This window comes from Macrobrachium rosenbergii, chromosome 9 (assembly GCF_040412425.1).
Source record: "Macrobrachium rosenbergii isolate ZJJX-2024 chromosome 9, ASM4041242v1, whole genome shotgun sequence".
In the NCBI taxonomy this organism is placed as follows: domain Eukaryota; kingdom Metazoa; phylum Arthropoda; class Malacostraca; order Decapoda; family Palaemonidae; genus Macrobrachium; species Macrobrachium rosenbergii.
This window is the reverse complement of record NC_089749.1, coordinates 21080470-21092982: the sequence shown is the minus strand read 5'-3', so window position 1 is coordinate 21092982 and position 12513 is coordinate 21080470. Positions and strand designations below refer to the sequence as shown.

The 12513-nt window shown below is 36.9% G+C and overlaps 1 protein-coding gene across 4 annotated transcripts in view; it reads right to left on the bottom strand.

Moving 5' to 3' along the window:
• LOC136841549 (venom carboxylesterase-6-like) overlaps positions 1-12513 on the bottom strand; it is a 56829-nt gene that overhangs the window by 31645 nt on the left and 12671 nt on the right. For 3 of the 4 annotated variants that reach the window (XM_067108522.1, XM_067108524.1, XM_067108523.1), the window contains exons 2-3: positions 1862-2087; positions 804-956 (exon numbers count right to left, since the gene is read on the bottom strand). In XM_067108522.1, coding sequence (XP_066964623.1) covers positions 804-956; positions 1862-2086 — 378 coding nt within the window. In that variant the 5' untranslated portion in view covers position 2087. Of the gene's footprint in view, positions 1-803; positions 957-1861; positions 2088-9628; positions 9721-12513 lie in introns of those variants that run through there. The other variant, XM_067108521.1, reaches the window with a different exon arrangement.

The window sequence follows — 12513 nt, the reverse complement described above, 5'->3', positions numbered from 1 at the left end:
CAGAATCTTTATAAGAATACAGCAAAGCTGGTGCTTCAAACTTTCTCTTGCCAGTCAAATTATATTTCAGGATTTTCCTGCCCCTAAATTTTCTTAAGTCTGACCTTTATCTTTACTACATAAGCCAACAATACATTTACATAAAAGGGCTCAAATAAACCTACTTTAAACATTCCATATTAATTTCTTAAATCTGTCAGTAACAAAGGTCAATTACCATGCTACAAGTGACAATATCAAAAACAACCATCAAAACTATAACACCATAATAATTTTTTCATTCTTAAATATATTGAAATGAAATGTGAGAAATCAGTCATTAGAAAGACCTGCGTTTACAGTTGTCTTAAGAAAAAAGAGAGAAACCAGTTCCTGAAGGGAAAGATGGCAGAAGTATGTCAAAGACAAGGCTGAGAGGTGATGTGAAGAGAGAGAAGGACCAATGGCCACCCCATAATGAGGCATGACTGAGGTCTTATACAGCATCAGAGACAGAAACCATTTTTAAACCAAACTTTTTCACGTCCGTGAAAATTCCAAAAAGAAACAAAAACAGAAAATACATATAAATGTTAAAAATTCAGTCATTTTCTATGAGATTGCATCTAAACACAACCCTATGGAAAAAAAAAAAACTTGGAAGGCAGATGAGCAGGGTTGACCCTCAAGGAAGTGACACGCTGCCATTTGAAGGTTGGATGGTTATATGTCTTGGAAAACAGAAGTAAAGAGAGAATTCCAAAGCTGAGCAGTAACAGGATTACTAATAAGAAGGAGCTTGGAACTTAGTGAAGCATCCTTACCCTTGATGTATACACATTAAGGTAAAGACAATCTTCGTTTCCCAACACTACAAAATTTCCATCCTTTACAGCATCAGGACTCAACTGAGGACACTTGGGTGGGGAGACACTCCCATCTCTCGTCTCTTTCCAGCCTGTGGGAGGGACAGGATCCTGAAAAATGTAAGAGTAATATAAATATCTGAGATTCTTCAGTCTTGTAGTTTGTCAACTCATGACATTTTGAGGACTTCAAATGATGCCATATGTGAAATTTTTGGCAAACTTCATCTAGTCATTTGGACGTTTTGTTTTCCATTTTTTAAAACATTACAATAAAATAAAATTATTCGGCTCTAAAACAACACCCTAAACAGCATTACATAGTACAGTACAATGGAAAATAAATCAACAACTAGTAACAAAATAAAATTAGAGCAATGTCCACAAGCAGTCAAAATCTCATATGCCATGGACAAGTTTTGGGGAACCGTGGATTTCAGAGGGTTAGTTCTATAAACTGACATCACAACAGCTATGCCACTAATGACGACAGAGAGGGAAAAAGAAGTAAATTTCACGCTCAGGATGAAAAAAAAAAACATGACATAAGCATGAATATTTTCTCAATGTGCATGAAATGTAGCATGAATATTTTCTCATTGTAAATAAAATTTGACGAACTCTTTCCTTCTAGTGTTATTCTCTCCAATGAAAACAGCAATCAATTCTAAAATTAGTGGGGGTTAAACATATTAAACAGTACAGATATGATTGGATAATATGACTGATGACCTATATCATAAGCTGAAGATGATCTGAAAGTACTAATGAATGAATTCACAGTTTTTGAGTTGGAATCATATTAACGATCCTGCATATGAAAATGAAAGCACTGATCTTTCAAAAGTAAATATAACAAGGAAGTCACTTGCATAAACCCCTGCAACTGTGTCAATATCTCAAGTTCCCCCGCCCCCAAAATCAGCTTTTAATAAATAAAATAAATAAGAAATGACCAAACAGAAAGGAATTTACAGACAACTGTGAAAATGAATCTTCAGTGTATAAAAACTTACCCTGAACCTCAAACCTCCAACTGGGGGCAGGGCGTAGGGAATGCCTTTGAAACTGTAATAGAATCGACCACTGCCTGTGTCATCACCTAAGTCACTGAGGGTTTCTTTCATGGCTGTAATAGCTCCTTGCTTCAGCTGTACTGTCACTGTGTCTTCCTTCTTCTGACCACGAACGCCTTGGATTGCCAATGTGGTGACAATCAGCCATCTTGCGAGGTGCTCCATCCTGTGTATATAAAAAAGGTACTGTTTATTACAGTTCTGGAGAAGTCTTTAATGTTTTTGGATACTTTCATGTTCCTATTAGGTAAATAAGACAGGAGCAAAAGCTGCACTGGTCAACCACCACAGCCAGGAACAACACAAGAAATTTACCATAGTAGAAAGATAACTCAATCAAGTTAGCTAGTACTGCGTAAAGTAAAGAAAAAAGTCAAATACTTTCAACAAGAAATAAAATCTGGGTGTGCACTAAAAGCAGGGTTGATAATACTGGATGTCAAAAGAAACATATGAAACACCACTGGGCCCATGACTGTTGAAGCTACATCTCAAAGACGCCTACAGATACTAGTGACTGTGCAATAAAGATTCTTGCCAGAAATGTTTCAACAGCTATTTTGAATACTTTATTAGGGAATGATTGCAAACTCGGGGATATGGATCACGTGCAGCAGAAGAGCTGAAGAGTTTTATTTCCAAAAAGGGTTGGACAAAAAGATGGCAGCGATATCTGTAAAAAAAAACATCAGAACAGAAGAACTGAGATAAAACAAAATAATTCAGGAGCAAAAAAGACATTAAAAGATTGCAAACTCAGGAATATGGATCACGTGCAGCAGAAGAGCTGAAGAGATTCATAAAACTGAGAACTTTACAAAACGTGTTGGACAAAAAGGTGGCAGCGATATGCTGTAAAAAAAAAATCACAACAGAAGAACTGAGATAAAACAAAATAATTCAGGAGCAAAAAAGACATTACAAGATGAGAGAGGAGAAATGAAAAAAAAGAGGATCAAACGTGGAGGAATATGAACATATGCACAAATATAAGCAATCAAAACGAAGAATGCAATTGTCCAAATAAAATCCACACTTGATAATAGAGCAATTGGTTGATCAATCGATGTAATGTGATGTTAAAGGGCTATGGCCACTGACGCCATCCAGACCTAATGTGTTTGATCTAAAATCACACTTCCAGGGAGCTCAATGACTTGTGAAAAACGAGAGAGGAAAGCATGGAACAATTATCGCCTGCAAAATCTAATACGAATACCACACCAGCGACTAACTTTATTTTGCATTAATAGAGTATAGTCCAATAGAAAGTGCTAGGCTGTATGTTAAGATAGACAGAACAGAAAATACTGTGTCGAGATACACACAGTAAACCAATAAGAAGAAAAAAAAAATAAAACGGCAGTCCTAGGGTAAAAGCATGTAGTAAATGTGTGAAATCAAAGTGGGTGAATGTGCTAAGAAAACCTAGAACTCGAGAAAACTTTCATTAGATTAAACAGTCCATTTAGATTTTGCTGGTCTTATGCCAGAAGAGCCTCTTCCCCTTAGAAGAAAAATATAGAATTTAGACCAAAGGCCACGTACTGGGACCTTTGAGGTCATTCAGCGCTGAAAGGGAAACAGAGTGCAAAGGTCTGAAAGGCGTAACAGGAGGAAAACCTCCCAGTTACACTACGAAACAATTGCTGGGAGAGGGTGGATAATCAGATGGAAGAGAATATGAACGGAGGTACAGTGAAAGAAATGAAAGAGATTGCAGCTAGGGGCAGCAAATAGAAAGAGACAAATTACGAGTAAAATAAGAGCGCCAGTTGAACAGGTTAAAACAACAAGAGATGGACACTTATTTGTAAGATTTCCAGACAAGAAAAACTTAGAAAAGGCAAAAATGGAGATTCAGGAAATCAACAATATATCAGTAAATGAGAAGGGTAAACTTAAACCAAAAATAAAAGTAGTCTATGTCCCGAAGGATGAAGATGACATTGTCGATACCGTTGCATTGTAAAGAAAAATCCATGGATTTCTGAAAATGACGACCTGAAAATTGTAAAGGAAACGATAGCCAAAGATGAAAAATATAAACACTATATCATGAATTACACACCACAAATACGAAAGGCTATCTATGACAGAGGTGACAAATTGTGTACACTGCATAGTCGTTGCAAAGTATACGACTGTTACATGCCCCATCAATGCTATAAATGTCAGGAATTTGGTCATACCGCAACAAATTGTAGAAATGACCAAGCTTGCCCTAGATGTGATGAAAATCACAAATCAAGTGAATGTGCTAGCAGCATCTTCAATTGTAAAAATTGTGTAAAGAAAGGCCATAGTAGTACTACACATAAAACATATGATGGCAATAAGTGCAGAGTTTATAACGAATATGTGTCAAAGATGAAAAATAACAGATCATGGCTTTGACTCATAATCTTCTATGCAATTTTATAAACATACAGTCGATAGGAAATAAAACTAACACTATTAGAAATCTTATAAATAAATTATCACAATCTAGATATATATATGCTAACGGAGACTTGGCTAAGCAATAATGAACGTGTGAGATTCTTTAGAACTGAAACGAATATTGTAATCAGACATGCAAGTGAAGCACAGCATATAGGCTATTTGAACCGAGACCAAATTGTAAGTCAGGCGAGAGAGCATTTGTACACTGCGCACCAAGACTATACAACAAAATACCGCCTGAACTGAAGAGCATACAACAAAAAAGCAAATATAAAAAAAGAACTAAAGACTCTCCTATTCTGCAGAAGCTACGATACTGGCGAGAAAACACTGAAAGACAATTATAAAATATAAGAAGCACCTTATTTTCGAAACGTACAAGGGCCGGCCAGAGAGGGAATCATCCCTGTGGAGGGTTGTACATAAAACGAAACAAAGTGAACAAAGTGAAAGTGAAGGGACGCTGCTAAGACCCCTAAGTAATGCTTACAGTGCACCACGTGAAGTGCACTGACGGCACTACCCCTCCCCTACGGGGCCCTTCCCCTTAGGTAAGTGTGGCAAGATATGAAAGTGCGTGTAGGTGGCGTGGAATGGGTCTCCAGATTCGCCCCATTACAGAGGTTTTATCAGGATTAGACGAGTAACTACCACTCAGCAAACAGTGACTCTAGTGAAATAAAAGTGTTTCTTTATAAAGCAAATAAGGAAAATATATATAAGTTTACAAAAACAATAAAAAATAAAGTGTTCTTTTGCTCTGTATTTTAAATTTTTTGTTTTCGGTAAGTTTAATGTTCGTTGTTACGTTTTTCTAATTTTTTTTTTCAAGCACACGGACATTCAATTCATGGAAGCTATGTTTTATAATAATAATAATAATAATAATAATAATAATAATAATAATAATAATAATAATAATAATAATAATAATAATAATAATAATAATAATATGGACTTCAGGAAATGGAATAATGACATGCCAAAGGATTGCTTTTGTCCACATATACCGAAAATAATTACAAGGCTCTTCAGATAATCTACCCAAGCATATCTATTGGTACAGCCAGTGTGCATGACGCTGCAAATATTCTATATTTTATGAGCACGGGTTTGTGTGTATATGCGTCATTTCCAGGCACACATTATATATATGTATATATATATATATATATATATATATATATATATATATATATATATATATATATATATATATATATATATAATTTATATATGCATGTATGTATATATATATATATATATATATATATATATATATATATATATATATATATATATATATATATAATTATACGTAGTTATCGAGGTTAAAAATCATACGATTATTTAGCCAACTATACTTTTATTTCATGTAAGCATACATAGGAAGGAGAGAGAGAGAGAGAGAGAGAGAGAGAAAGAGAGAGAGAGAGAGAGAGAAAGAGAGAGAGAGAGAGAGAGAGAGAGAGAGAGAGAGAGAGAGAGAGAGAGAGAGAGAGAGAGAGAGAGAGAGAGAGAGAAATGTGCTTGTGTGTGTGTGTGTGTGTGATGTGCGTCAAAGTTTTACATACAATGGAGCAATTTTACATGTTTTTGCGGGGCGTGTTTGTACTTATATTTCTCTCCCCCCCCTCTCTCTCTCTCTCTCTTTCGTATGCTTACATTATGAAATAAGGCGAATTTGGCTAAATTACCTTTTGAATCTTTATTCTCCATAACTATTTACGTCATTAAATGAAATACGAGAGAGAGAGAGAGAGAGAGAGAGAGAGAGAGAGAGAGAGAGAGAGAGAGAGAGAGAGAGAGAGAGTCTTATGAAGTATCTTATGAATGGTTTCACCCAAGTGAAGTGAGGATTACCTCGTCGAGGCCCTCTCGTTTTGATGGTGTATTAGTTGACGGGCCAACGGACACTCGTATAGTGCAATTTTTCTCTTCTCTCTTCTTCTTCTCTTCTTCTTCTTTCTCTCTCTCTCTCTCCATCTTACCTGCGACCCATAACAGTCGCCTAACAACTAGAACAGAGCACACTAAACCTTTAGTGAACGAGCCTATCTGTTCTTCATCCGGTCAGAGACTCGAACACGGGTCATTCAGTAAAGAGCTAAACGCACTGCCACCAAGATACGAATAGAGAGAGAGAGAGAGAGAGAGAGAGAGAGAGAGAGAGAGAGAGAGAGAGAGAGAGAGAGAGAGAGAGAGAGAGAGAGGGGCCTTGAAACTGAAGAATATCCATCGAGTCACTATCTTCTTTCCAGCATCTAAAATGACAGGATCTAAAATTCGAACAATGGAAAATTACGGAAAACTCGTGGCCAATCTCCTGTGATTACTGCCCGAAGCGGAAAATGACTGAGTGAAGGGTATAATATCAAGGAAAATGATGATTGTTGATATACCTTTAAGGAAATTTTCGATGAATGTATTGCACAATAAGGAAATACTGTGAGGTAAAAAATTAACCAAGGGCACGTCACTGAAAATGACAGTGAGCCGTTGAATGAATGAATACATAATGAAAAATGAGAATGAGTGACAACGGGAAAAAGGTGAACGAATTTTCGATTTTTAAAAAGTAGAATCAGTAATAAGGAAGTTTGGGAGATGCAGAGCACCGGAATATGATAGAACCATAGATTTTAGCTGAAACTGAAATGACTCGTACACTAACTAGACTGTTCCGGAGAATATGGAATGAGGAAACAAAGGCTGATGACAGAATTATTGTAAGTCATAGCAAAGGTGCAAAAGAAGGGTGACCTGACTGAACGAGGTAAGTGCAGGGGCATTGCACTTCCGTCGAATGCGATGAAAATCTTGATTATCATCATCATCATCATCATCGCCTCCAACGCCGTGTGACACAAAGGGCTTCTGCGAAATCCAGCCAGTCATGGATTTCCTGTACTACTACTTCTACAAATCTCCGCTCGACTCCAGCCTCCCGTCTCATAGATCTCGTCCAAGTAGATGGGTCTTCCCGCTCTTCTGAGGCCAGCGAGATCCCAGGTGACATTACTACGCACTATTTATTCTCCAGGGGGTTGGGTGAATATGATGAAATTATTGATGAAAATGTGATGAAAATAATCATTGAATGAACCTATTTTCAGCAGGAAGGAGAACGAGTTGATATAATGCTTTGAGATTAACGAGCTGGATTTAGAAAAGGCCTGAATTGCACAGACCAAATATTTGTGTTAAGGAATACTGCACAGCAGTGTGTGGATTTTAAAAATCCCCGTAAAATAAGTCAAGAACACTGAATTCATCCCCGAACGATGTAGATACCAAGTTAATATTAGTGGGATCTCGTCAAGTGATTTTGCGGTAAATAATGGGGTTCTATGAGAGTTTCCTAAAGAAAATGTGACTTGAGATGGAAGAGGTTCAGACTGTGAGTAACGATAGCAACGTGAGACTTATAATGGATGAAAATGTTTATAATCAGCAAAGGCCACAAGATTAGCAAATCTCGCTTAATAGAGTGCAGTTATATCGAGAGAGATGGGATTCAAGAGAAGTACAGGAAAAACAGAAGTAGTGAGGATGAAGTAGCCTATGCAGATACGAAATTTCACTGCATGGGGGTGAATCTTTCAAACTGTAGGAATAATGATCTTCAGTACAGGTTCCCTGAGTTGGCATTCAGTGAAGGACTGAAAAAAGCAAATCAAATAATGGGCGGGCTAATTAAGATTTGCAGATCAAATAGACTGAAACTGCTTACGAATAGAATAGAAAATAGGATATAGGCCAAAGCCAAGCGTTGGGACCTATGAGGTCATCAACGATGAAAGGGGGAAACTGACACTAAGAAGGTCTGAAAGGTGTAACAGGAGGAAAACTATGAAGCGTTGGCTGGAGAGAGTGGAAAGTCAGATGGAAGAAAGAGAATATGAACGGAGGTGCAGTACAAGGAATAAAAGAGGTTACAGCTAGGGGCTGAAGGGACGCTGCAGAGACCCTGAAGTAATGCCCACAGTGCACCACGGAGGCGCACTGACGGTACTAGCCCCCTACGGAGATAAAACTGCTTACGAGAGAGAGATTATACATCAATCCAGTACAATATAAGGACATGAATCTTGGCACGACAATGAAACTGCATTGAAAAGATTCTGTCGATGTGAGATTAAAGCTTTAAAAAAAATACCAAGAGTCACGTGTTAGGAATGAGTGAGAAATGATACATGAATAGTCCATGATAATGTCCACTGGGCTCCTGTGGAAGAGTTGGAAGACCCAGATTTACTGTAATCGGAGCTGTGAGAAGGAAAGCTGGAGAGGGGTGGAGATTTAAGGGAAGATAAAACACGGGGTAGACATGAGTGGCGGAATTTCAAAGCGACCCCTTTTGCGTTAACGGCAATGGAGGCGATGATGATGATGATGATGAACACCGGAAAACCACAATGAACGAACACCCACTTAATAAGCGAAACGAAAACAGAGAAAAATTAGATTACGTAGTAAAATAACAAAATGAATGACAATGCAACTGGAAATGACGACGAATGAATGACGGAATAATGAGGATGTGTGAGAAGAAGAAATGCGAGATCTCAGTGTAAGTAAGGTTTTCAAAGTTTACTAAGAAAACACAGAAAATTCTAATCTGCAAGGATAAATAATTGACAAACATTTAAACAGAACAAGTGACACATTATACACACACATTATATATATATATATATATATATATATATATACACATATATATATACACACACACACACACACACACACACACACACACACACACACACACACACACACACATATATATATATATATATATATATATATATATATATATATATATATATATATATAGACAAAATCATTAAAGGAAAGAGAAACAATGGAGTGTTGCAGTTTTCGACGTTAGTCCTTTACTTAGCTAAGTAAAGGACTAACGTCGAAAGGCCTTGCAGCACTGTTGTTTCTCTTCCTTCGTGGATTTTGTCTTTATTTTATATATTCATCACGTTCCATATTTTCGTGATTTAGTTTATTACATACATACATACATACATACATATATATATATATATATATATATATATATATATATATATATATATATATATATATATATATATATATATATATATATATATATATATATATAATACAGTGCTTGATAACACGAAAATATTTGCATGTGCGATAACATGAAAATATTTGCAGAAACTAATTGACATAATCATCCCGTTCAGGAAAATATAAAACCAGTAAAAATGAAATACTACTTACATTCGACGCGGTCCTCTTTTCACAGTTTACCAACAGACCTCAGCAACCAACTATTTCACTCTTAATATTTTTACCGTCAAGGCTACGTACTTTTAAACGAGGGTTACGGTTCTGGCACACGTAAAATAGTCTTACTTGAGTCGCCAAACCCTAGGGTTGAGATATTCCAGATTGTCAGTTCCCACGTAAATTCAGCCAAAATTTTACTTTTATAACTGGAAATACGCTGATCACCATATAGTTATTATTATTGTCACATTACCCATTACCACAACTGTAGTTACTGCTCAAACAGGAAGCGACTTCCTGAAAAAGTCTTTAATGCATGAGAGCTGCTGACGCAAGTTAGGCCTAACCAAACGACTTGATATGATACGTGAAGCATGGTCGCATCATCCGTTACGCGGGAAGCGTTTAGTACCAAGACCAATAATTTTTCTTTGTCACCACCACCGGTTGCCATAATCGTCATTATTTTTTGTAGTAATGGCGGTGCTTATACGTTCAGTTAACGATTTTCTAAGCGACAAGCCTGGAACATCATTTGTAGTTCAAACTGAAGTCAGCTGCCCGAGATAATTTTTCCTCACAGGTCAGAAAACATAATCATAAAAAGGTCACTATTACCGTTAATTGCTGGTACCCAAAATCCTCTTCGCTGCTATTTGGGATAATACAGTTGCAAACAAACTTCACGAAGAGGAGGAACGCATTACGAGCATCAACCTGCACAACAGGATGTCCGGTCTTCGAGTTTTATTTTTATTTACGGAGTGGTAGCGTTGCAAAGAACATCAGAGGACTTCCGGCCAACTACAGACGCCTGAAAAACTCGAAGACGACGACGACGTTGAACTTTTAAATAAGAATGCCGGTGGGACTGGCAACCCCAAGTCTTTAACTACCCCAGATCTGATAGAAACACGGAGAAAATAAAATAGGCCTATCTTCATAGCAGACAGCTTCGCCTCTTGAAAGAGGGGAGATGGGCAACATAGATTCAATGCACTGTTATTTAGAAAAGGCAAGTACAGCTTTCATCAATATCCTATTCTAATTACTATAAACTTTTTCGCCTGGTTATGTTCTGTTTCAAGTATAACCAGTCCATTCCTATGTGAACTAATGTTCTCTTTAGTTTGCTCTTCACGAATGTGTGCACAAAATAATATCTATTCTCAAAAAAACACTAGCGAATCATCTTCCAAACCGCATAATCTTAATATAGAAAACGTTTGACGAAAAAGTCATGCAACTCAAGGACATAGGCAGCCTTCTGCAACAGTACGGTAGGATAGTGATGCAATCACACTGGGACACGAATCAATGTGATGCACATGAATCTGAAACTTTTTTTTTTGAAGAATTTCATACACACATGCATCCAAATATAATATATATATATATATATATATATATATATATATATATATATATATATATATATATATATATATATATATATATATATATATATTTAAACAGAGCTAAAGTGCTGCATAAAGGGACGGCAAACTGACTGATGAAAAGGTTAGAAGATATGTTTCATTATTATCTTACCGAAGCGAAATGGAAAATGGATGACAGCTGGAGAGAAAGAGTTCACAATACTGTAATAAATGTACCTCAGATAAGCGAGGCTGATAAGAAGTGAGAACAGCACACTAGATAAACAATAGAGGTATTTAAGAACGCAACTCCAGAGAATGGAAACCGGGAGTCAGCATGGATTGTTTGCATGGAAAGGCGAAAAGAATGAGGAAATAAAAGTTTAAATGTGGGTTGATGATATCACATGTTTAGAGAAGGAACAATGGAGATTGTCAGAGCTCTAGAGATTATTATATAATTGTATACAAGGACAAAGTGAATGGATAATTAAGGGGATATATACTGAAAATATAATTCTAAATTTGGGAAGTGTTTCAGGGGAAAATGAAGTTGCAAATGCTGACAAATACTAATGGTAAGACGTAACTTGAAGAAACTATAGTCCTGTGTGAATGGAGAGAGCATTTTGAATAGTTGTTAACTGTAGAGGATTAAGGAAAGGCTAGTGTGAACAATGAAAGAGAAATAGGGGTTACTGAAAATTTGAGAATGTTAGAGGAACTCCGGTAGGATGGAAAACAAGTGATCAAGTGGCTGACCAGGATGTGCAAGGTATGAATGAAGAAAGGAAAGGGTCCATAGGCATGGGCAAGAGGAATAATTGATCCTCTGTATTCGGATAAATGCGAGAAAAGTATACCTTAGTTTAACCAGACCACTGAGCTAATTAACAGCTCTCCTAGGGATGGCCGGAAGGATTAGATTTATTTTACGTGGCTAAGAACCAACTGGTTACCTAGCAACGGAACCTACAGCTTATTGTGGAATCCGAACCACATTATACCGAGAAATGAATTTCTATCACCAGCAATAAATTCCTCTAACTCTTCATTCGTCAGTCGGAGAATCGAACGCGGGACAAGAAGAATACTAGCTGAGAACAATACCCACCCGTCCAATGAGGAACTGATAAATCTGAGAGAAGTGAAGGTAAGAATTATTGGGGTACAGCATCATTTGATATAACAGGAAGGTGTACAGTATGTCTAATTGGCTGTTGCCTATCAATATCGAAGGAGTGATAAAAGAAGTCAGGAAAAGAACACATGACGTTTGTGGAAAGTTATGGGGAAGACAATGGGTCATAACTGGTGACAGTGAAGAAAAACTCCAGAAACTAGCGAAATATTTTTAAACTGAATGTAAGAAGGTAAAGCTGAAAGTGAAGGTAAGCAAGAGTAGGTAGGTACATGAGGGTGAAAGGAAACTCGGAAAATGGAGCAATGAATGTTAGTACTGATGGCGAAAGAATGGGAGCGGTTGATTCGTACAAG